The sequence below is a fragment of the Cupressus sempervirens genome, chromosome 10 (assembly GCF_028749045.1).
Source record: "Cupressus sempervirens isolate cs-2001-9-10 chromosome 10, ASM2874904v1, whole genome shotgun sequence".
Taxonomy (NCBI): Eukaryota; Viridiplantae; Streptophyta; class Pinopsida; order Cupressales; family Cupressaceae; genus Cupressus; species Cupressus sempervirens.
Window position 1 is genome coordinate 512,291,442 of NC_143127.1, and position 27,492 is coordinate 512,318,933.

The following is a 27,492-nucleotide window of genomic DNA, read 5'->3' on the forward strand; positions in this document are numbered from 1 at the left end:
ACAAGAACTTTCCCAAAGGAGCATATATCGACGGGATACATCCTGACGCACACCCTATCGGCTACACAATATTTACCAACAACAGAGTTTAAGCTAGACTGTATGTCACCAAACAAGTGAATGAAATTGCAAAACATCTAATTAACATGTTGTAGTGATACATGAACAAAGGTATCATTTCTTGTGATATTTTAATAAGACGTGTTGCAAAAACTTTACAATGAATTTTATTAGGTTTTAGTTGACAACTTAGTCAAAAGACTAACACTTAAACCAGATAAAGTAACCAGGAACATGAAATAGATACAATGCTCATGCAGACATCAACAAACTTGCCAAAATTGCGCATTGAAACATTCAGTCAGGATGACAAAATGATCACAATCTTTGGGAGAAAACCCAGAAAATTACAATGCTAAAATGCCTTAAACCTATTGTTGGAAGGAAACCTCAATAAAGCATAAACTTCTTGCCTTTTTTTCAGCTCTGGAACCCTTTTTCCAGTCATCTCTTTTTATTGAAACCAGGACACACGCACACATCTTGTAACACCATCATGCACTCTTGGGGTATGTGCCAAGGTCATTTGCAATTGCACTTTTGATTAATTGATTGGGCATTTATTGCATTTACTTTGATTGTTAATCCGGGTCCAGTTCATTGCCAGTCCACGTGAGCGCAGGCAGGGCTTTTTGTTTTGGTTTCTTTTGTTTATTATTATTTTTGTTTGTCATCATTTTTCCTTGGGAAAGTGTAGAAAAAACACCTTGATTTGTCATCACAGTTAGGAAGTTGATGAATATGTGTGTAAAAATAATGGTGTTTTGGTGGCAGTGTTATTATTAATGTTAGTGGAGCTGCAGGTTAAGTTATATTTGGTGGTTTTTTCAGCTTTTGAGATGTTTTATGGCTTGTGTTTTTTATTGCAAGTCTTGAATGATACTGGTTGCTGCATTTATTTGTAAAGCAATCATTACTAGCTTCATGCCTTAAAAGGGGTTTACAGCTTTAAATATTGAGGTCCATACAAATTTATAAGATTATCATGTTTCTTTTGTTATATGAATGTTACATGGATTATCAGGTTTTTTTTGTTAAATGAATGTTACATGGTTATCTGAACTTAGTAGCTATTATTTTTCAATGTATTCTTTGCAATTGTACACAAGATATACTTTTATCCAAAACATTTTCTCTGAATCAGCATACCTGAACCCAAATCGTTAATGTTCTTTTCTATATATATATAATCCTATATGGTGGTTTCTAGATTTGATTTTGATGGTTCTTAATTATGTGTTGCTAGATTAATTCTCACAAAGTCCCTAGGGGTTAACAATAAGCTATGTAGCATGGGTATGCATACACATACTCCTGAGACAGATACCCACGTACCCAAGTGCCAGGTCCTCAGTCGAGACCATCATAGCTAAGGACCTTGATTAAAATTTCTAATTTTTGTTTCAGTTTTTTGTTTGCATATCAATTTGTTGTTTATCAAGCTTAATTCAATATATAATCAGTTTGAAATTTTAATACAGTATAGATTAACTGTAAACTCTATCACTGTTCAAGTTAGAAGTTTATCATTTGCATTATGTCATTGTTGTATGATTTATGATCCTCTTGTTACTGTTTAAAGTCTGCCTTCTCTGTTATGCATCTAAACATTTAACATATATTATTATTAAAGACATATTGCAAATCTGAAACCAAAAACAATACATTACATCTGCAAACTGTATCACTCTTCTTGTTTTGGAAAACCATTGTCATGACTCATTTTCAATTTTCCTATAAATATTAAATTATATTAACAAATTGACATATGTCCCTATTTCTAAAAATAGCTCTATCTGTACCCATACCCTAAGTATCTAAGTACCTGTGTCCCCATACAACCTTTGCAATAAGGCAGAGAAAAAGGATAGTCATGAAGTTGTTTGCAATGCCACCTATTAAACTTTTTTTCACGGAATCCATTTGGATGCAGCAATTGATTAGGTTGAAATATAAGGATATTTTCCAATATAATTTGTTTTTATAAGTGATGATGTACGTTGAATAATTCTTATACTGTTCAAGTTATCACTGTTTTGTAGTTTCCAATATAGAGAGTGCATTCTGCTGGAAATAAAAGTTGTAGGACAAGGATGCAGAATGGTACAGGAGAAAATTTTCAGAAATGTATCTTGAAAACAATCTAATTTGTCTGACACGTTTTAATGCATCTTGAAAGTGTTTTAACTATTGATGCTTCCTTTGGAGTTTTCTTTAGTTCTCCACCGGTAGATAATTTTTTGTTTCTTCAAAAATTATTTTCCACAATGTTGTCTGTAGCACAAACTCCTTATCAAGACATGTACCATGTGGAAACATTCCAATACATGAAAAATGGTTAAATTGCTCCTCACCTTTCTGGTATTGTTTTCCTGAGCTAGAATCTTCTGAAAATGGGAAGGATGATAATCATTGTTAACTGAAAATGAATATGCCACTGGCTGATAATATTGGTTTTTATTTCCCAGTTGACATGTGCCACATATGTTAATCAATGCCTAATCATTTTTTTTAAAATGTTGTGACAGGTTTTTATAGCTATTTCCCTTATTCTAGGTGATGGGATATACAATTTAATCAAGATAGTCGGCATTACTTTGATACAATTTTATTCGCACTACAAAAAAGAAAACGAACTTTCCCTTCTCAACAGTGTTCAAGGTAAGTTTATAATATATATTGATATCAATTTCATAATAATCTTTTTCAAAGACATGTTTTCATAATCTTATTGTTGTGCTAAAAAGAATTATGACATGTAAGATTCCTTCGGGGTAGAAAGCAATTTCTCTTAAGGACACCGACCAATTTCGAGCAACTCTAATTGTATTTTTATTTCAATAGAGTGTAATAGCATTATATTAAATTGGTTTTTAGATTCTGTGTTGATATAATTATGGTTTTTTTTTTAAACTGACAAATACAAGATGGGTTGACTATTGAATTGTGACAAACCAGTAACCTTGGGAAAAAATATCCCTGGACTATTTTCATTTCTTCCTTTCCATTTTCTATTGGGCAAATCATTTGCTATTGTTTACAATGCAAAACAATTTTATTCATCAATTTCTTGAGTTTGATTTGGTAGCTTTAGGGTGTCAAGTATCACACAAAATCCATTAAAGTTAATTTTTTTTTCCTAAACCAAATAACTGAACGTATATATCTTTGTATGTAAGGAAAGCTTAACAATGTTATGTTCATTCACTGTTGTATATTTGATGTCTTGTATGTTGCTGGGTTCTGTGGAACCCCAGGTTGAATCTGAATTGTCTGGATAAGGTTCTGGTCCCAGGCTTACCTGGGTTTTCCTAGGGTCCTACTTCCTGTTCAAGAAATGGTCTGTTACAAGTATAAAAGAACTAAAAATGAGGCTGCTTTAACCTTATTGTCTGTGCGTTGTTTGCAGCTCCCATTGCTGTGTTATATTAGGAAAACATAGAAGATTTTCTGATCTATTTAGTTGTTTTGCTTCTGATGGCCATTCGTATTACGAGACAGAACAAGTATGATTTATCCATGATAATGATAAAATTTGGTGTAGAAGGTTCATGTAATAAATTTTTGGGTATGCCATCTATTAATCCACTGTCAAAATCTGTTTTCTGCTTTCCATGACAAATGGGATCTGACACTGATAGTTTGGTCATTTCTATTGATAGGTTGTAATGCACAATGTACTTCTAGATCATGATTCAGATATGGATGGACTTGCCTAGAAACTAGACTCTAGATAGCCTTGAGAATGAGATTGAGATGTGCATATTCCTCAAGGTCCTAGAGCATTGCACCCTTGCAGTAGGAAATGTTTTCCCTTTGGGTCGAAGGATGTAATTTGAGCCTCCTTTAGTTTGTAATTTAATCTGTTTCAAGTTTGGATTTTTTCCTAGAGAAAGGGCGTTAAAGTATTACACATGGACAAATCTTACTCTACTTGGAAGTTAGAGTCTTGCCTCAATGTTTTTCCCTTTCCTAGTGTTGGTTCCCAAAACCATAGATTAGAATCCTACAAGCCTTGCCTGCTCGATGCTGGGATATCTAATTAGTTGTGGCCAATTTGACAAGATCAATCAATTCAATTTGGATTCTTTGCACTTCTGGCTTTGCAAAACCAAAGCCAGTGCACCTGATCCTAGATAACAAACTTGGATCCAAAACGTTTATAGTAGATAGATTTAATGCAAAGGCACTTCACCGAAATGGCAAGAGGTTAAGGAAACTTCTGATTTGCTAATAGTGAGTATTAATCTTCGAAAATACAATTACTTTAATAAGCTTGCAAATGCTGAAATAAGATCAATAGTGAATTATTAAAACAAATAGATATCAAACCCTTAAAGGAAAGAGATTAGATTATTGCTAGGATATAGATTGAGAATTATGAGCAAGTTATTGATCAATGGTGACATTAAAAGGGTGATAGAGTCAAAACTATACGTTTTCACATACAACTCTATCATATTATGTTTATTAAATCTATAAACAATACAATTATCAAGATGCGTCAAATCACTTCGTATTGATGTATAGTTGAACCAGTCTATGATGTTTTAACACTTATAGAGACAAAATAGATACAAATAAGGAAACAATCACAATATTCCACAATATTTGTATTTATTGGGTTCAAATAGCAACAAACAATTTGATACACTTATCCTAATAAAAAATTATTAATAGAAAATAAAGATGATCATAAAGGATGAACTATATAGTATTTTGACTCTAAAGCAAATAAAAATCTTACTGATTATATTGTAGAAAAAATCGTATTGATGAAACTCAGATGCTGATGCTCCACTCAACATAATTTTGTCTCACACAATATTGAAATTTATGCCCAATAATTCAATACCCAGGACCTTGGTTCAAACTTTGTTGTTGGTAAAATTATAAAACAGCCAACGGGCCCCTTCCGGAAGGTTCTTGTTATGTAGCCGACGGGCCCTTCGGTAATTGTTATGTAGTTGACGGACCCCTTCGAGAAGGTTCTTCGGGAAATATATAGACATCATTCGAGATCATTGTAATCATGATTGTAAGCACTATGTAATCTCTTTGACATATATGCAAATAATAAAAGGTGTACTGCTGTGTTACATGTTCTTGTCTATTGTCTGTATGCATTAATTTATTTACCCCATACAGTAAACATTTGGCGTTGTTGCCTCATGGACCTGGAATGAAGGCAAAGGAATGAAGACTAATGCCGAATCAGCTGAACAAAAATAAGAATAAGCTAAAAGAAAAAGTTGAAATATCCACCGCACAAAGAAATTTAATTTTGGCACAACAAGCCAAACATAGACGAAGGTTTCAGCAGATTGTCAACAAACACTGAAGCACTAAGGAATTGTTGGAAGAGACTCAACAGCGGTTGGATTTGGTGGAAGAAACAAGGGAGGAATTTCTTAACCTGCATACGCTGAGCGAAGAGAATCCAGACGGAAGGGAATTAACTCGCAACCGAATTCCAACAACAATACCAACAATAATAATGGGGGCTGCAACCGAATTCAATACGATGCAAATGGCCGCCTGATGGTTCAATGCCGAGCATGCAATTTGTGGGGCCACTTTACCCGAAACTATACATTGGCGAATGCACCAAAGTTGTTATGCAGATGGTGCGGTTCAGGAGATCATGAAGATGCCAAGTGCCCAAAATCAGGAGTGAATTTGATCACCATCGAGACAGACGAAAAGAAGGTTCTGGCAATCACACTGAAACAAGAAAAATTGTACCTCGACCCGATGGAAGAAAAGAAGAGATTGGAAGAAGTGTGGGCGAAAATTGAGAAAGCACACTTGAAGGACACTACTAGTACCTCAGCAAGGAACTGCGTGGAACAAAACATCGTTGAAATGGGAGTTTTGGGAACTGTTCCTGGAAGAGGTTGGGACAGTTGACATTATGGCCACCTATGTTCCAATTACTAACAGCGGATCAACACGACATTAAACCTCTCGGCGTCCTAATGACACAACTAGTGACTATTGCAACACATTCGTTCGTACTTGACTTCGTGGGAGAAGAAACTTTATCATCTGATTCTGAAGATGAAGATGAAGGGAAGTAGTGAATGGAACCAGATCAGGAGGGAGTCCTATGGTTGGAAGGTAGATCGACGGACGATGATTTGGATTTAGTGAACGGATTATTTCACTAGCAGATGAAGGATTATGAGCTATTCTAGAGCTGCAACATACTAACAATAGAGGAAGGGCACAGTGGAGATGGATTTCCAAAAGAGTTCAAGGAAATAAAAGAAGGGGATGCACCGTTGGATGAAACACCCGCCCATGTATAAGGTGAGGGGCAGCCAATCAAATATAACAAAGGCATAGTACAACCCATGAATTTAAGAGATGAGGCCGAACCAAAAAACATACTAGTAGGGGATAACTGGAATCTAGTCCTAAAAGTAGCAGCATTTAAAATATTTTTGGAATACAAAGATGTATTCGTGTGGACATATAATGATTTGAAGGGAGTTTTGCCAGAGCTGTGTGTTCACCGCATTCCGCTAGTCGAAGGTACAGTGCCTATATGGAAGCAGCCTTACAGGATGAGTAGAAACTACGCAGTGCGGGTTACAAAAGAAATTAACCGAATGTTGGAGGCTGGTATTATTTTTAAGGTTCAAACCAGTGAATGGGTGTCGCCAATAGTCATATCCTTGATGAAGGATACCACCCAAATTAGGATATGTGTTGATTTTAGATGCCTCAATGTGGTAATAATCAAGGACCCCGTCCCGATATCATTTATAGACAACATATTGGAGGAGGTAGCTGGACATGAGATTTATTCATTTATGGATGGGTTTTCAGGATATAATCAGATTTGAATAGCAGAAGAGGACAAACTGAAACCAACATTTGTGGTAGAAGGCAGGGTGTACGCATACAACCGAATGCCATTCGGCCTATGCAATGCGCTGGCTACGTTCCAAAGAATCATACTACACATATTTGACAAAATGTCCATCGAGAATTTCAAAGTATTCTTGGACAAATGGTTCCTATTCAGCATCGAAGACAAACATCTGGCGGCGTTGGGCAAATGCATGGAAAGATGTCGAAGGGTGTGCCTCGCTTTAAATCCAAAGAAATGTAGATTCGTGGTCTCGCAAGGAAAATTACTCAGACATATAGTCTGCAAGGAGGGGTTGAAAACAGATCTAGACAAAGTCGGAGTGATAATGGAAATGCAGCCATCTACAAATGTAATGGAGGTAAAGTCATTCCTGGGACACACAGGCTATTATAAAAGATTCATCAAAAACTTTGCCAAAGTATCATACCCATTGAATAGGTTAACATTGTCAACCGACTGGATGGTTCTGGTGGTGTTTCTGTAGCCGACGGAATGATGTCCGGCGGTGTTTTTGTATTCTGTAGCCGACGTCGTCAATAAATAGTTTGTAGCGGATAGAATATTTGTGGCCGACGGACTCCTTCGGGAAGGTTCGGTGGTAGTATTTATATCTCGTCTGGGATCATTGTAAATCATCAATCATCTACTATTGTGAATATAATTTTGCTGTTCGTGTTCATTGTCTGTATGCGTTGATTTCTTTACCTATACGGTAAACATTTGGCGCCGTTGCCTTATGAATCTGGAAGGTGGGAGGAATGAAGATTAATGCCAAATTAGCTTAACAAAGATCGGAATAAGGTCAAGGAAAAAGATGGAACCCGTACTGCGCAAGAGAATTTAATTTTGGCACAGCGAGCCGAATGTCGACGGAGATTTCAGAAGATTGCCGATGGAAACCGGAGCGCAGAAGAATTGTTGGGGGAAACTCGGTAGCGGGTGGAATTGGTGGAAGAAGCACGGAATGAGTTCTTGAAATTGTGTTCGCCGAGGGAAGAAAATTCAGACGGAAGAGCATCAACTCGCACGGCTTGCAGTGCCGAGGGAGCACGAGCGTGGAGTGACCTTTTCGTCTGAGATAGACTTCCGCGGGAAACAACTTCAGAAGATCCTTCTTCTTCACCAAGGTTCGTAGTTGTCGACACCTCCGGTGTGGGAGAGCAATCCGCCGGTGTGGGAGTGCAGTCTGTCGATGTGGGAGAGCAGTCTGCCAGTGTGGGAGTGCAGACCTCCGGTGTGGGAGTGCAGATCGTCGGTGTGGGAGTGCAGACCTCCGGTGTGACAGTGCAGACCTCCAGTGTTGTGATGGCGGGACCCAAAGAAAAGCTGCCAAAGTTTGAGGGCGATGGTACAGCCGATCCCATCCGACATTGTAAGACATGTGAGATGATCTGGAGGGCAAATAGCATAACTGATGAAGACGACTGGATAAGACAATTTTCAGCAACCCTACGGGGCATGGCAATTGATTGGTTTTCGGATACGGATCCACAAAAGCTAAATAGCTGGGATAACATTAAAAGGAGTTCCTGGCGGAGTTTAAACTCTTGCGGGATGATAATGAAATTGTAGCAGAAATTTTCAATACCAAACAGGGGAAGCACGAAACTGTCCGTGTCTATGCCAGGAGACTAAAAGACTTAATAAACAAAATGGAAATCAAGCCGGTGGACGGATTGCAGAAAAGATGGTTCGTGGACGGCCTACGATCGGAATTGCGAAGGAAAATGAAAATTGTGCCACTATCGTTGTATATGGATGCGTATAACAGAGCACTGGATCTTGAAAGTGAACATAAGACAAAGAAGAAGAAAACTAGCTCATCTGATTTTGATGACGACGAGCCTGTCGGAGATGATAGCAGCGACGACGAAGGCAGCAGCAAGAAAGTTCGGGCTCTACAGAAGGATATGATTCGCATGATGAAGGAGTTTAAAAATATGCAGAAGGGACCAAAAGGAAGTGAACTGTGGTGCACAGAATGTAAGACCGACGGCCATACTAAAGGATCGTGTCCAAAAAATCAATTTTGTGACATTTGTCAGATCATGGGCCATTCAACAAAAGACTGCCCCTTTAACATGAAGTCAAGAGGATCTCCGCAGGTGCTTCTCACACAGGAGGCTTCCTTGTCGGGTAGTAGCGGAAACACGAATACCGTTGGTGCTACATCTGGAGGATACCGGAATAATAGCAGAGGGCAAAATAACAATGCAAACAATAACAATAATAATGGGAGCCGAAGTCGAACTCAGTATGATGCAAACGAACGGCCGATCGTTCAATGCCGAGCATGTAATTTGTGGGGTCAATTTGCGCGGGATTGTACATCGGCAAACACACCGAAATTATTATGCAGATGGTGCGGACCCGACGATCATGAAGATTCCAAGTGTCCAAAGGCTGGAGTAAACTTGATCACTGTTGGCACGGAGGTAGAGGAGGTTTTGGCAATTACACGGAGGCAAGCGGAGGAAAAGAGAAAAGTGGGGAAAGCGCAGGCGGACATTGCAAAGGCATCGTCGGCAGGGACATCTCAATTGAAGGATATCACCGGCACCTTGGCAAAGAATTTCGCAGAACAAAACATTGTATGGCAGATCTTGCAAACGGAAATACCGGTCAAGATAAGTGACCTCACAATGCCCCAGTTACGGACGACCATTCTGAATCATACACCGTTTTCGAAAGCACCGAAGGACACAGGAAGGGATAGTAGGGAAGTGATGACAACAGACCCAATGCTGCTGGCACTCACATCCGGACGGCATCCGGCGGTCGTCGAAATGGGGATTTTGGGAAATGTTTTGATAGACAATTGTCGACGAAGGGTCCGACGTGAATGTCTTGCCGGAGGATACTTGGAAGAAGTTGGGAAAGTCGACATTGTGGCCACCTGCATTTCAGTTGCTCACGGTAGACCAGCACGGGATCAAACCATTGGGAATCTTGAAAGCGCAGCTGGTAACAATTGGTACGCAACAATTTCTATTGGATTTTGTGGTCATTCCACTAAAAAGAAAAGGATATGATGCTATTTTGGGACGGGATTGGCTGGTACAAGCAAAAGTAAAACATGATTGGAAACGAAATACCCTATCAATGGAGCGCGCAGGCAAAAGATTCACAATTGACCTGCATACACAAATGGTTGGTGAGGAGGCAGCATCGTCAGATTCAGAAAGTGACGGCGAAAGTGATGACAAAGCAAAGAGGAGAATGGAACCAGACGAAGAGGGAGTATTGAGACTTGATGGAGGATCGAATGACGACGACTAGGACTCGATGAATGGCCTGTTCCACTGGCAGATAGAAGACTACGAACTATTTCCGAGTTGCAATATGTTAACGGTCGACGAACGTGACAAAACACAGGAAAATGAATGTCCGGAGGAATGCAAGGAAGCGGAAGAAGGAAAAGCTGCCATGGCTGAAGCTGAGGGGAAGAACATACAATCTGAACACAGAAAAACGAAAGATCCCACTGTCCGGTACATGGTGAATGGACCGCGTGGAAAGAAAAGGTTATACCGCAGCATAAAATTAGTGGAAGGGCACCGACAGTAAGGAAATAATCCAATTGCGCGACGACTGCAGGCACATTGGGCGACGGAGGTGGCATAGAACAAACGTAAGCCATACGACGGTCAGAATGAAATTAAAGTGGAAAAGTTTAAGGGCAGAGGGGTTGGACCATATCAGATTCAGAAGGTCGGCGACAATGGAGCAATCAAACTGGCGACCTTGGACGGACAGGCGATGACTCAGTTAGTTAACGGATCTAAGTTGAAACCATATCGTCCAAGAAAGTTCTCGCCGTTATCGAATCCTCCATCGTCGTCATTACAACACTTTCTGGCGGCGACGTCATTCGGAGGTAACTCTGTTATTTGATGTGTTCAAAAAAAATAAAAGGAAAAGAAAGCGGGCCCCGCGGATAGAAAGGCCCGCGGACTGAAAAGTCCCGCGGGCAGCAAAAGTCCCCCGGACCACTGCCTGTCCGTGGGTAGAGAAAGTCCCGCAGACCACAGCCTGTCCGTGGGCATAGAAGCAAAGGTCCCCACGGACAGTCTGTCCGCGGGCTGTTAAAAGCCCCACGGGTAGATGTCCATGGGCGTAAATTTTTTCACACTTCCTCCGCCGAAGAAAGCCCCGCGGGCTCATAATCATTTCTTCCAAACTTATAACTCCCTCCGCTGGTGAAAGGAAAGGTCTGTAGGCTATAACAAAAAGAACTCCGTCGTCTTAAGACTCTTCCGCGGGTTGCAATTGGAGGACAACGTTCCTGTGCATTAAGAAGAGACAGAGTCGAGCTTAAAACTTAATTTATGAAGATTGCAAAGGCAGTGTCAAGTGTTTGCTGTTAGGGATTGGCGGACATTATTCCGTGCACATCAAGCCAGTAGCCAATATCAGATGAAGTTTTTTCTAGTACCTCCTTGAGTCGTTCGAACGGAGGCCTGGGGAGAATCGATTCTGTGTGCCATGACAAGCTGGCAAAAGAGTAACAGACAAACAGAAGAGAGGGGTTACTAAAAAAAATAAAAAAATAAAAAAACGACGACAGATTCAAGTTGTTTAGAATGAGTTACAGATGATGCCAAAGGAAAGGGGACGCATCTGTGGTTGCCAGAAAGAATGCAGAATTGACAGAAAATGGCAGAAATGGTGGGTTCCATGCATTTCTGTGTGGGTTGCGAAGTGCTAATTTGGTCTTGGCGGCGAGGGGCCCCTCGACCTCGCCGGGGGCGTTGCCCCCTGGACCCCCAGTCGTGGTGGATATCAGTCGTGGGAGTCTGACCAGTGGAGAAGAGTTGAAGTTGCTGCAGGCATGGACTTTCTGTGTACCAGAGGCACTTGGAGTAGGTGTTGGCTGGGATGCTGTCTTGGTGGATGCGTAGAGAGCTCGGGAGGAGCTAATCATCCAATTGGAGGCAGTGCAGCGACACTTGGCTTAGGGTACTGTAGAATTGAAAACAGAGAAAGCAGCACTGGTGGCGATCAAGGTCAGCTTCAGGAGACAGTATTGTGTTAGCAGAGGCTACAGATGTAATGGGATGAATGTGGAAGTGATGTGACAAAAGCAGATTTTTCTTGTTGTAGTCACTCTGATGATATATTTTGTTTGTTAATTTGTCTCAGATATGTTGTAATTGTCGTCCGGAGACAACTTTTCTTTTTGGGGGGGATGGTGTCAGCCGACTGGATGGTTCCGGCGGTGTTTCTGTAGCCGACGGAATGATGTCCGGCGGTGTTTCTGTATTCTGTAGCCGACGTCGTCAGTAAATAGTTTGTAGCGGATAGAATATTTTGGCTGACGGACTCCTTCGGGAAGGTTCGGCGGTAGTATTTATATCCCGTCTGGGATCATTGTAAATCATCAATCATCTACTATTGCGAATATAATTCTGCTGTTCGTGTTCATTGTCTGTATGCGTTGATTTTTTTACCTATACGGTAAACAAACATGCAAAGGGGAACCCTTCAAATTGGAGAAAGAATAGGATGAGTCATTCGAAGGGTTGAAGTTACGGTTGGCCACAACACCTATATTGGCGTACCCAGATTGGAACAAGGAATTTCATGTTCACGTGGACGCATCCACCTATGTAATTGGAGCAACTTTGGCACAAACAGGCAACCACGGATTGGATCACCCGATATATTTTGCCAATCGACTACTGTCAGAAGTAGAACAAAACTACAGTACAACAAACAGGAAGCCTTAGGAACAGTCTACGCAATGTAGAAGTTTCTACATTACTTGTTGGTGACACCGTTTGTGTTTTATGTCGACCATCAAGCTTTGTTGTACCTAGTGAATAAACCTATTATCCAAGGACGAATCAGCCGGTGGCTACTTTTGTTGCAGGAGTTCATCTTCAAGATCATTGTACGGCTCGGGAAGCATCATGTCAGTGCAGACCATCTGTCGCGAATTAAAATAGGTGAACCGACGGATGGAGTGAACAATGATTTCCCTGATGCACAATTATTCCAAATTGCGGTACTACCAAAATGGTACATGAGTATTGGGGAATGTCTTTCCATGGGACAGCCAGTGAAGGAGATGCCACAAAATGAAAGGTGAAAGTTAGTAATCAGGAGCCGTACATTTTAATTGATTAATAGATTACTGTACAAAATGGGGTCTGATCACATCTTGCGATGGTGTGTTAGAGGAGGAAATACCGAGAGTGTTGAAGGAAGCACATGAGGGTCTAGCAGGAGGGCATATGGGACCTGATACCATAGTGTGGAAAATGTTGCTAGCAGGACTTTGGTGGCCGACAGTGTACAATGACACACGAATGGGTTGTCGAGTGTGACACTTGCCAAAGGGCCAAAAAATCACTAAAGAGAGACTTTATGCCGCTTTATCCCTCACACACAAGAATTATTCAAACGATGGGGATTGGATTTCATGGGACCCCTAAGAGTAAGCCAAAGACATCGATGCTGATATATAGTCGTAGCTACGAAATACTTAACTTAGTGGGTGGAAGCACGGGCTCTAACGGATAACTCAGTGATCAGTACAACAAAATTTATATATGAGAGCAAATAATCACTCGGCATGGGATTCCACTTCAGATAACGAGAGATTGTGGAGGGCATTTTGTCAATCATGTCATTAAACTGTTAACGACGGAATTCAAAATATATCATTCTCTATCAAGCTCGTACTACCCATGAGCAAACGGACAGGTTGAGGTTACGAATAAGATCCTAGTAGCAATCATCTATAAGTCGTGCGGTCGAGGGTGAAGACTGGGAGGAGAAACTGTCCTTTGCGCTTTGGGCATACCGCATGGCATACAAGGTGACAACGGGACACACACCGTTCCAGTTGATGTTTGGACCAAAGGCAGTGGTACCAGCAGAATTTATGATACCAAGTCTAAGGATCACGCTGGAAAATAAGTTAGGCGACATGGAAAGTCTGAGGGAAAGATTGCATAATTTGAACAAGCTCAAAGAGAAGCGGCTATTGGCACAATGGGCCACAGAGGTAACACAAAATAGGTGCAAAGCGTGGCATGATAAACAGCTGAAACTAAACAAGTTCCGACTGGGACAGCAAGTGTTGAAGTATGACGGATAGAACAAAATTAAACTAGACGAGTTTAAAGTCAAATGGGTTAGGCCATACCAGATTTGGGAAGTAGGCGATAGCGGAGCAATAAAGTTATGGACACTGGATGGGTAGGAAATTCTGGAAATGATGAATGATTCCAAGTTGAAAATCTATCATGCGCAACCTGTTTCGTCGTCGACAAATATCGAGTAGTAAAATTCAGTGAAAAAAAAGAAGAAAAAGAAAAAAGAAAAAAGAAAAAATAGATATTAATGTCACTGTACAGCAACTGTACGGTGACCGTATGGCAGCTTCAATCACCGTACGACCTTTTTAAAGATCTTAATAATCCATCCATCCATCAGGTCAAGCATTCAAGTACTCCCTTGTCAATACTATAGTTATGTTGCGATATTGTTCCCATAGCAATATGATCTCACAAATATCAAACGAGTACTCCAATGGTTCATAGTATTTAAACTGTTGATTATACTAGGTACTATTTATGTGAGAACAAGTTTGCAGTGATCCACAATATGCACCATAAGCCCAAGACCATTTCTTTGCACGCGTTAATGCCACCGTACGGCGGTTTCAGGAAGTAACCGTACGGCCAATTAAATACTTTCACCGTATGGCCAATTAACGCAAGGGATATATAATCGCCGTATGGCCATTCTATATGACATGTTGGGCACCGTGTGGCTTCTTTCAAGCAATTAAGAAAACATCTCAGGCATTCCGTACGCTAGTAAGGAAAGTTAAAGGTCATACGCTTAGAAAGAACAGCGGGAGGAATTTGATTGCTCAAGACTATAGAAGATTGCCGTACGGCAATTGCTTGGTATATGTGGACCACCGTACGGCAAGGAGTTGACACATAATTTGCATAGTGAGAACCAGAAGACCACGTACGGAAAAGGCAAACAAATATTAATCCAAGGGCCATACGACAATTATAAAGCAATTGATGGACACTGTACGACGAAGTTAGAAGCAGAGAAACCACTGTACACCATTTTCTTGCTTTTTTTTATGTTCCACATGGTTTGTACGGCATAGGAGATAATAAATTATAGTCAAGCAGAAGCTCGTATGGACGTCTAAGTATTTTTGGAGAAAGGGTACAAAAGAAAAGGCTGTACGGCCAGTCAGATGAACTAACCTAAACAAAATTAGAGCTGAAGTCTGAAGTCTATATCATTCGACTGTGCAAGTGAGGGATTCTTAATCTTTCATCCGTAAAGCTTAAGGAAGGGCCGTATGGATCCATACGGACCCCCTTGGAAGAAAAATAATTTGCGTACAGAAATAACTGACCTAAGAATAAATGGAGTCTGCATGCAAGAGAAAGTGGAAAAGAAAGAAGGATCTATAGCCGGTAAGGGCAGGAAAATGTTGACAGGAAACTAGAGTGAAGGCACCAGTAGCGGCAGCAAGCAGAAGCATAAGGCACAAGCACCTGCAACCATTGAGATCACACCTCAAAATATAGCATTTGAAAGATTGAGTGGTATGGACTATAGGAAGTGGTGGCAAGTAACTCCTGATGATCATCTAATAAAAGGTAACATTCAAAGGGCATAGGCGGAATGGGTGATTTAGATGCTTGTTTTTTGCATCCGAGAATACGAGGGTTTCCTGCGCGCCATGATCGAGACTTATGGCAGGGGCTCTCAGAAGAGGACATTTAAGTACTTGGGAAGAGACTTGGTAGTCTCATTCAAAGCAGTGAATTTCACATGGGTGTTTGGCATACTAGGGCCACAGGGCAAGAAGGTACAACCTAAGAAGATTTTCAAGGAGGTAAAAATGTTTTTGATTAGGTTGGTATGTGGAGACATGGCTGAAGCAAAACAGGAAGCGTTGGCTGAGACATCAAAAGGTAGGGGATTGAAGAAAATAGACATCTAAGAGGGATTGTGGCGATGCCTGATGGATGTAGTCAAGAGCAGACTTACGGGATCAAGTAGGGCATTTGATCTCCTTTTTTGTAGGTCTCCATGATGAACAACATAATGAATAGGAAGGTGTATGATTGGGCATCTGTGCTGGCCGAACGTATGCATGAATTTATGACACTCTAGCATAAAACATTTTATATGCTACATTATGCCATAGGTCTCTTCCTTGATGGTATAGTGCGGATGATTCCAGAAGACAAGTTGGAGTCGAGACTTGGACCATTAGCTCTCGGGGAACCTCCTATCATGCAGTGGAGACACTTAGACTCAACCACTAGGCAAAAGGGCTTTGCAGGACAAAAGAGACCCCGGCTTGATACAGGAGGTGATACGGACAATAGACGGCAGGAGACATCTTCCGAGGAGAATAGTGTGGGGGAGGAAGAAGGGGAAGATGATGATGAAGAGGTTGAGATTGTCACAGCCACTCCCTTGTTATTTCTGCGCCCTGCATTGTCCGCCACTTCCTGCCTAGTCCCAACAGGTCTGCACATGGCTCATATACCAGAGTTTGGATAGACACGACAGTCGATAGTGATGACTGCAGCACCATAGCAGACGGTTACAGTAGCAGCACCCTGGCAGCACGGGGTAAGGCCTCCCCCAGTCCAACCAGCAGTTGGGTTTGCCGTAGGATTTGCACGGGTGGCACAACCCGTCAACTGAGAGAGTATACTAGCTCCTGTTGAAAGACTTCCAGTCGTAGAAATGGTGGCACCTATCAAAGCACAACCAGTAGCAGAATCTGTGGCACCTACAGCAGAGAGTGTACCAAAGAAGAGAGAGGAGACTACCATGGAGGTACTCGAATTACCAGTACCAGAGATAGCAAAGAGCCAGAATACGCTTATTGTGCACTTAGATGTAGTGGGTTCAGATGCAGTAGTTATGGTGGATGCAACACTCTTAGCATCACCCGAGTGTGATAGGGAGAGCAGAGCACAGAGGTTGAGTACTTACTTGAGTACACGGTTCCACCGTATTGCAGTACCTCGGATGGCCTTCATGCAAACACCTATGTGGGACGAAATTCCAGAGGGAGACAGTCAACAGGAACAGGTAGAGGAGCTAGTACAGGATGTGGGACCGTCGCATAGCGTTGTAGAGCATATGGTGGAAGCAGTAGAGAGGGCTATGGGTGTGCAGCAGGAACATCCAGTAGCACGGGAGACAATAATGAGAGGCATTTCTTGTTGATGTAGCAGCTCTAGCGACACTGGCTCGCCAGGTGTTAGCTTCGGTGGAGACTCAAGTGTTGGACTCAATAGTGAAGGAGCTGGAGGGAGTCATATCTTTTATGAGATAAGGATACCCAGTTGCCTTTACAGTTTGTTTTGAGGAGCGGGGATGGCCGTATGTAGAGATTGCAGAGATGTGATAGGATTGGGCCACGACGAGAAATCCTAGGACGGAGAGCCGAGTAGAGGCTTTGATTCACGAGATAGTGAAGTTATACAGGGAGGCGTATTACACTCTTCAGAGAAGTCAGGCAGATTAGGTAGCAGCTGAGAGGGCTCGGGAGGAGTCAGCTATGAGGTTAGCCTCAGAGAGGATCGCTTGGGAATCCGAGAGAACAACCCTATTAGACAAACAGAGTCAGCTATAGAAGTTAGCAGCGGAAAAGGAAAAAGTGGCAGCAGGAAAGGAGAAAGAGTTGGGAGAAATTGCAGAGATGATGCAGTTGGCTTTAGAGCTCTAGATGGAAGCGGAAGTAGGATTGAAGGTTAGGAAAGAACAAGTCTACAAGTTACGGGCGGAGCTGAATGAGTTGAGAGCGCGGATGGCCACTACGCCAAGGACACATCCCTCTATTTAGTATTTATGCGTTGATGTGCTTTGGTTATTTTGAGTTTTGTTGTATTGTTGTTCGAAGACAACTTTTCTTTTTGGGGGGGATGATGTTATCACGAAAATTATAAAATAGCCGACGGGCCCCTTCCGAAAGGTTCTTGTTATGTAGCCGACGGGCCCTTCGGTAATTGCTATGTAGCTGACGGACCCCTTCGGGAAGGTTCTTCGGGAAATATATATACACCATCTGAGATCATTGTAATCATGATTGTAAGCACTACGTAATCTTTTCGGCATATATGCGAATAATAAAAGGTGTATTGCTATATTACATGTTCTTGTCTATTGTCTGTATGCATTAATTTATTTACCCCATACGGTAAACAAACTTCAATCTCTTCCAAGGAAGGAGTTTAAATAGCACATATGCTTCAGAATATGTAGAGAGTTTTGGTATATATCAACAGTGGTTTGTTTGATTTTACATTACATATTTATATAGCACTAAAAGGCATCGGTTACTTAATCAAACCTTGCACCTTTTCAATACTAATAACTAACCATTATTAAGTATTTAATATAATTTTAATTATATCATAACCGGCGGTTTAATTACCCCTATCTTATATTTCTTCATCAATGCATATTCATGCCCTTTGCGTCCACTGCTTGAATGCATATTCCATATGTTCTAATTTCTTTGGTGTCTTGCAGAACCAGACGTGACCTTTTGGAGAAAATAGAGACTCTATGCTCACGCATATATCTCCAGATATACTATGAATTGTTTTCAATTCCTCCTGTGAAAGTGCAGTTATATCATAACTTTGATTTGTGGGCTCCATCGCATGTTTCCATTTAAACAGACGTTTTCCCTTTTGTGCACATAATCGCTGATGGATATCTACGAATCACCGTTGTCCTCTTTGAAAGCAAATCAAACAATACTCCATTATGCTTGGCACTATTGGAAGAAAACAATATTTCTTGTTTGGAACACATGACTGGGAATGGCTTGTAGGAGTCATTATGGTGTTCACTGCATCTTGGAATGGTATTTTGCCACAGAAACTAAAGTGTGATCACTGGGCTTGAGTGTGCATAGGAGTGCTTTAGATGTCTTCCGAATTCGGCACGGATAGAACACGAACCTAATCACAATAATAATAATCTCCAGAATTTATACATGTCTCATCCTCAAATCACAAACATGGACATGCATGGTAACCTTTTGTCATCTCCACCCTCCCGTATTATCTCCAGACCTGCAAGCAAATAATTTTATAAGATATAAGTTTGATGAATATGATTTGTGTTAATGATTTGGAGAAGATGATGTGAAATTCTTGAAGGTTGGAAACATATAGGCGGTGTGAAATCAATATATCTTTGAAATTTTCCTTGAGGAAATGCCATGAACTAAGTGCTTGTCATATTCCCATGGTCTCCCCTTGGATACTTCTCTTCCATCCCCTTGGATACTTCTCTTCCATCATCAGAAATGATCGCAAGCTCTCTTATCTGCTCAAACAATCCCCATAATTCTGCCTTGAAACCCCTGATGAATCTGTTCATCATGTCATCATTATTGAGCTCAAATTTGCTGTGTAAGGTTGCTCACATTCCTGAAGGAAGATAATATAAAAGATATTTGCCTTCAGCCTGTTGGGTGGATATTTTGCAACCGACAATTTTGGGTAAAAATTCAGTCACAAAATAGGATGACCAGCCACAGCGTGCGAGACAAAGTCTCTCCTACCTTAAAGGGAGGGCTCCCCCTTCTCATTGTTCCTTGGATCAACTCAAGGTAAGCAAGAAGTCGAGAGATCTTAAACAGGGTGTTACTAATATCCTTTCTTCTTAACTTTCAAGAAAGGATCCACTTACTCGTAGAACGAATAATGGGCAAGGTAAATCTCTAACTACAATTCTATCAAGAGCTGGAAACAGTGATATCGATAAATCTTCACTAACTCAAAGGCTAGCTAAAACATACCGGTTTGGCTCTAAGTTCGGTCGTACTTCTATATATTAAAAGTTACACAATTAGGGCACAAAGACTCCTATAAGTAAGAACAATCTAACTATTTTGCGAATTAAGATGAAAATACAAGCCACAGACAAAGCTTCTAGCTATGGATTTTCACAATTGTCCCTGTTCAAAGCTGGGGCTTCAATTGTTTCTTAACTCTCTATGCTCTTTTATTGAACACACAATAATAACATGAATCAAGACAATAGGCACAAATTATAGTCAAAGCTTCTAATTTGTTCTATCACAATTGCTTCCAGTCAAAGCTTCGAATCCAATTGCTTCTTTTATTCACTTTTCTCCCAAATTCGTACTGCACAATCAACGTTATGCTTGCACAAATGTGGTAGAGCTTTCTTGCATATACAACAAAAAATAATTTTTACAATGAGGGGGCACTCCTTTATATAGGCACAAGAGTTGAGAAAAAGGTGGAGGAAAAAGTGGGAGCAACTCAACCAACTTTGAGCTAGTTTAACTAGAAGAGAAAATATAGGGTTACATGCAACTGCATGTGCAAATCACATTACATCTTTTACATACACATGTAACTCGCATTACATGTAATTACACTTTTTCATGTAATGCATCTTTTCCAACTACAAACATGAAAGAAGACGGAAGAGAAAAGAACAGTTTTGAAAGGCCTTGTACTTGACGATGCAATCCTAGATGATAACAGGATTGGGAGTTCCTGTACCTTGTACTGCTGCATTTACGTTGATAACCATAGTGTTGCATCTTTTGTCAACCTCTAGCTCTCTTTGATGAATTGTCCATTATCATGTGGAAACTTGATGTGATCCATCTTTTCTCGTTCAAGTTGTCGTGAATTCTCCTTTGTAGATCAGCACAAACTGGACTCTTTGACACTTTGAAAACCTTCTTGACGATGTTCGGATGTACACTCGAAACAACTTTCCATTAGCACCTTTAATTCCCTTTTTTTTTTGAAGTGCTTGGCACATGGGAATGCGTGTAAATGGAGATTGCCGATTTTCAAAAAGTGACTTGGGCTTTCAAGATGTCACTGCACGGAAAATGGATTACATGTAAATGCAACATGTAACGGAAGGTGGAGTGTGAAATGAGATGCAAGTGTGAGTGAAAGATACGCTTTACATGCATATGCAGATGAAGGCTAAGATGGAAAGCATGGAAAGATATGGAAACATGTATTTTCTCATGGAGGTGTGAATGCATATGGAGAGGAAAAAATGACATCTTTTTGACTTTACAAAAAGTGTCTTTTAAGTCAAAATTGGACCTTTTAGATGCAATTACACGTAAGACATTTCATGTAATCATGTTGTGCGAATGAAAGCGAAAAATGAGATGGATGAAAACGGAAGTGGAAAATGGGATTACATGCATGTGTGAATGGTGAATGATGGTGAAAAACATGTAATCACATTTGTCGGATGAGATGTGAGGTGTAATGACATGGAAATGGAATGTGAAAAATGATAACGCTTTCGCATGTAATGAAAGAAAAACAAGTTTTTGGGAAAAAAAAAACTTGGAACTTCTCCAAATGGAGAAAAAATGGCAAACAAACACACAAAACCAAAACAAAAGAAAAACATACCTTTGGAAAGAACTCAAAACATGCCAAGATGCAATGCACTCCAAAGATGAAATTCGAATTTGGAACTTGGGGAAGAACCAAAATCATCAAAATGAAGGAGAAATTCATATTTAAAGGAAAAATGCACATTCTAAGGCAAAGATTTATACAAATGGCATCCATTCAATGATTTCATGAATAAAATCAGCAAGGATAAGCATGAATTAAAATGTAAGAAAGAAGAGGTTCACTTACATGAATGAATATGTGCCAAAAATGAAGGAAAAGATGCTCTTTGTTTGAAATTTTCTTCAAAAATGATAAGAACTTTTCAAATCTCCAAAATCCGAATGATGAAGGGCAGCAAACAAGGAGATTATTTAGCAAAATGCCAAAATGTGCCCTAGATTAGCTCCTCCTTGCAACGTTTTAAAGATTGCATGTTCTTGAGCCATTTTTGCCAAAACAAGCAAAAAACGTGATCTTCAAAGTAAAAAGTTTTGATGATTTAACACCAAAATAATGATCCTCAACCAATGTAATCACCTAATGAGGTAAAAATGACTTGATCTCATGCAAAAACGTGATCAAACTTGGCAGATTTATGGAGTTCTATGCAAAAAACGTGCCCTAGCTTGGGAATTTCAAACACGTTTTTGGGTGCAATAACTTGATTTTTGATGAGGGCACAATGATCACCTCTCCAAAACATGATGAATGCAACTGATTTCATTCAAATCCATGGAGAAAATCAAAATTTATGAGCAAAATCGGAGATTTTTGGAGCAAGAACATGTTTTCTTCACATAATAGGACATTTTTATGTTCATTACATATTTTAAAACATGTAGGAAGACAAAATTGGACCTTTTTGAGTCCAATGCATGTTTTAAAATATGTCTTTGATCAAAATCTCACTTTTTGAAGGCCATTACATATTTTAAAATGTGCAAGTATCCAAAATCTCACGATTTGGAGTCATTTACATATTTTATAAACATATCTCACCTTTTTCATGCACAAGCATAAAAATTCAACTTTTCATGTCATTGCATGAAAAAGGTCCACTTTTACAAGCTTTTGATGTAATGACTTGAAAGAAGTCCTCAAAATGAGTTTTCATATGCATTAGCATGAAAAGTTTTCACTTTTCATGATTTTTTACATGCATATGCACATAAAATGTCCATTTTTAGGCTTTTAAGTTATACTTTGATACCGATTCGTGGCCCTGCTCCCTGGCTTCTGCATCCGATACGGACGGATGCGGGAAGCCTCCGGATGCTTGCGGGTGGCTTCTGGGCAGCATCCGCAGGGAATCCGGGAGCATCCGGACGCATCCGCGGGAGTTAGGCGGAAAACTAATAAAATAAAGTATATTTTAATTTAAAACTATGAAACAACATGTGACTAAAAGCATTTTTTAAAGCATTTTTTCACAATAAAACCCTACAACGACCCTAGAAGACAACATAGAAGCATTCACAAGAGTCATTTTAGAGTTTTGTTTGCACTTACAGCCACTCCTTCATTGTGAAGCTAAGTTCAGCATTTTCGAAGAGGATCGATCGAAGAGGGAGAGATAGCTTTCTCAAAGAAGTTTAAACCATTCAAGGTAAGTGATCAATCCTTTTCTTGAGTATTTAGATGAATTTTTTTGAGTTTTTGATGATTTTTTTAAGTTCTTGAAGATTTTTTTGAAGTTTTTTTTCAAATTTTTTTTTTTGAAAGATATGTAGAAGCAACTTTGGGTATCTATTTTAGTAGTTTTTCTCACTTCTTTCCACTTGTATGCATGATCATTGATGTTCATCGTTGTTAGGAACTAATTAAAATTTATTTATTTTCTTATAAAATAGGTTGCAAAAAACTAGGCAAGAATGGATACCGGTGGTAGTGCTAGTCAAAGTTCAGTGGGGGGCCAAGGAGGGGAAGGGACTGATAATTTCAAAATTGATGTAGGTTCTCCTTTGTGGAGACATACAAGACGGATATCACAGGTTTCAGGAGGTGGCTCATACTATTGGAAGTGCAATTATTGTCAAAGTAACAAAGGAAAACCTTTCAATAGCTCATATTCTTGAGTGAAGCTTCATTTTATGGGCCCTGCTGGCAAAGGATTTGGAATGTGCAAAGGCAAAAATGGTACTGGGATGACTAGAGCGGAAATACTTTCATTTGTAAGAGAACAAGAAGCTGCTGATGCATTGATCAATAGATCAAAAAAAAGCTACTATCAAGGTCCTTCCTCAAAGAGCAAGCCAAAGACACCCACTAAACCAATGGCATCCTCCCAACACCCATTCTTGCAGGTACCTGTGCCAGAAGAGGATGAGGAAGAAGTGGAAATTTCAACCCGTAAAAGAGGCCCATTGGACACCGCATTTAAAATGGGGGCAAAAGACCGCGCTTTAAAATGGGGGCAAGAGACCGCGCTGATGAAGCTATTGCACGTTGCCTCTATGCGAATGGGCTTTCTTTCAACTTGGTGAGATCACCATATTGGAAGGAAATGGTGGCAGCAATCAAAGAATCACCAGCTGACTACACAAGCCCGGGCTATGAAAAGGTGCGTACAACTTTATTGCAACAAGAGAGGGCACATATAGAGAGAGACCTTCAACCAATCAAAAAATCTTGGAAAACTTCGGGTCTAACTATTGTGTCAGATGGTTGGAAGGATACAAGAAACCGGCCACTGATTAATGTGATTGCAATTTCCCCCAAAGGGGAAATGTTTTTGAAGGCCATTGATTGTGAAGGGCAAGTGAAGGATTCGGAATTCATTTCTAGAATTCTCATTGAGGCCATTGAGATGGTGGGTAGTGAGAATGTGGTACAGGTGGTCACTGACAATGCCAAAAATTGCAGGGGTACGGGTGCTTTAGTTGAGAGTCGGTATGACCATATTTTTTGGACTCCATGCACTGTTCACTCCCTTAACTTGATCATGCAGAGGATTGGCACTGAAGTAGATTGGGTGAAGAAAATATATGAAGAGGGGGAGGACATACAGAGGTTTGTGACCAACCACCACATGTCACAATCCATTTTTAGAACATACTCCAAATTGGAGTTGCTGAAGGTAAATTAATTTTTTTAAATTACTAAGTTTCATGGTTTTGTAATTTAGTTAAAAATTAAAATTTATAATTATATTGTCAATTGACATATTGTTAACTTGCTTAGGTTGCTGAGACCCATTTTGCATCTCATACAATCGATATGAGACGACTCCTCAAGGTAAAAGATGCATTAAGTCAAATGGTCATCGGTCATCAATGGGGTGTATGGACGATCTCAAATTCAGAAAGAGCACAAAGGATTAGGAATTTGATCTTGAATGAGAGTTGGTGGGCTCATGTGGCATATGTATTGGATTTCACCGAGCCCATCATGACTATGCTCCGTTTTGCTGATACAGATACACCTTGCTTAGGGGATGTGTATGATGGCATGGACACCATGGTTGAGAAGGTAAAACATTCTATACAAGCACATGAGAGTGACCCCACACAATGTGAAGCCTTATGCAAACAAGTGCAAGCAATTATCAACCATCGCTGGAATAAGATGACTACCCCATTGCACCTCTTTGCATATGCCTTATCTCCTAGGTACTATAGTGAGGAGATAGCTAGTATGCCGGATAGAGTTGCACCATTTGTGGATGAGGAGGTTGCTGAGGGGTGCCACAAAGCCCTTTCAAGACTCTTCCCACTGGAAGAAATGCATGAAAAAGTGAGGGAAGAATTTGGGTTGTTTGCTTCGGGGTTAAAGCATTCTCCATTTGCACTAAAGGACCAAAATAGAATGGGAGCTATCACATGGTGGTACATGTATGGTCAACCTTTCAAGCATCTTCAACCTCTTGCAATCAAAGTCCTATCACAAGTAAGTTTTTTATTTTGTTTTGTAAATTTGTTTTAAAATTTTATGTTTACACTTGCATTGTAGAATTTAGTGTTTCACACATTCTATAAAATTAATTTGCTTTTCATTTGTATGTTTTGTGACAACTATATAGGTTGCTAGTTCTTCTGCTGCTGAAAGGAATTGGAGTACATACTCCTTTATCCATTCGGTGAAGCGCAACCGGTTAGGCTCCAAGAAAGCTGAGGACTTGGTCTTTGTCTACACCAACTTGCGTCTTTTGTCACGTAAGAATGATCATTACAAGGAAGGGGCAACAAAGCTTTGGGATGTAGCCCCTGAGTATGTAGATTTGGATGCAACACTTCATGATCTTGTTACAGTTGGAGACGGTGATGATGTTAGTGTGGCACGTGGTGCATCTAGCATAAGTGGAACCATGCTTGGTTCAAATGATCTTTCAGCAGTTGGAGATGACAATGAGAATGTGGATTTTCTTGCAAATCCCTATGATTCAGAGCCAGACTCTGACTGATTAAATCTTCAAACTTCAATCATTTATCATTTTTTTAAATTTTATTTTGTTGGAATCTTGAGCATGACCTATTTGAACTTATTGTTTAAGAGTCAAGACTAAACGCTAATGTTGGACAAGCACATATTGATATTGATATATGAATATCATATGAATTTTGAAATATCTTGAAAATTTTGTTTAAGGGTTCAATTAACTGTTAAGTATCATAGATTCATAGTCATATTATGCTTTATCAAATGATTTGTTTTTGTATATTTCTTGCATTTCGTTGCATATGTTAATATTATAATATTATATATATATATATATATATACGTTTCCTCCCGCATCCGCATCCAAAAAAAAAAAAAATCCCCGCATCCCGTATCCGCTTCAGAATCTGCATCCGAATCGGTAACTTAGAAGTTATGCATTTCACTTATTTTTATAAAAATGTCAACAATATGGGTAAAAAATAACATTTATGCATTATATTAATCAATATAAGTCATAAACATTAAGTTAAAGTGACATTTATATAAGTATTTGATTTAAAAATCAAAAATTTAAAAAGTAACTATATAGTTCTATAGTCACTTTAAGTGAAAAATTAAAAAGTAACTCAACTTAAAATTATAACATAAAGTGCACTATAGTTACTTTAAGTTATAAATTTAAATGAAAAGTAACTTCAAAATATAACAAAAAGTGAATAAATGTTATATTTTTGAAAAAGTGAATTTCAAAATGAAAGTATAGCATCATTTTTTTAATTCATGCTGTTGCACCTAAAATGTCCGCTTTTGAGGCACTAAAATGACCATATCTCTTGACTGACAACTCCGATTGACCTCTAGGTTAGACTGAATCGAAGGGAAAAACGAAAGGCATAACATGAGCAAAACCAAAAGACTAAAAACAAACAAACGCAAACTTAAAAGCAAAAAATGAACTTTGAAGGCTTCAAAAATCATGCAAAGGATCGACAAAAAGCAAAACAAAAAAGACTTGACGAAGGCCTTCAATAATAAGATTCATTTGTATCAATTGGTATCGATTGGTTGATCAATACTAACCAATTAAATAATGAAATAAACTCAGAGAAATGCAAAATTAATTTGAAAAAGTACCTACATTTTGTGGCGACAAAATGCAGGATAACATAGCCCATTGTCTGAAACTCCCCATATGTAATAATGTAGAGAACAAACCTCAAAAATAAATACTGTGAATTTAAGCTTCAGCCTTTGCCATCTTACTGACAAAATGAACAATCTTGAATGATAGATGTGAACTCCTTCCTAATTCTCACCCAAGATCAGTCAGTGCTGAATAGTTTCTTGTAAAATCTGGAGTTATTATTGTTAGTTCAATCTATGAAACATTTCATGGGATCGATCTGGTATTGGCAGTTAAATGGATGTGAGGAAAGCTTTCCAAACTCTTCTTAATTATCCTCCCAAAAGGAGTGTAACAACTGAGAACTTCTGTTTTATCAATCTGATCTGGATGCAACATATTTAAACAGACTACCCTGCATAGTAAATCTTTATTGCTTTATCCTAATCTCAACAAAACAACCAACAACAGGATCAAGCTTTTATATTGGCATTTATTGTTTGTGCTCGATTCTACGATCATATCCTTATATTTTACTGAAATAAAAAGAGTCCCAATCTGAATGGTTTGTCTCACAACTTGAAAAGATTAGACAATGCGCACAAATCGAT

At 39.6% G+C, this 27,492-nt stretch overlaps 1 protein-coding gene across 1 annotated transcript in view; it reads left to right on the forward strand.

Annotated features, from left to right (window-relative positions):
- The window catches only part of LOC149534906 (putative metal-nicotianamine transporter YSL6), a 238,663-nt gene that overhangs the window by 203,609 nt on the left and 7,562 nt on the right, over nucleotides 1–27,492 (forward strand). Inside the window, exon 6 of the mRNA XM_089807875.1 lies at nucleotides 2,589–2,721. Coding sequence (XP_089664001.1) covers nucleotides 2,589–2,721 — 133 coding nt within the window. The remainder of the gene's footprint in view (nucleotides 1–2,588; nucleotides 2,722–27,492) is intronic.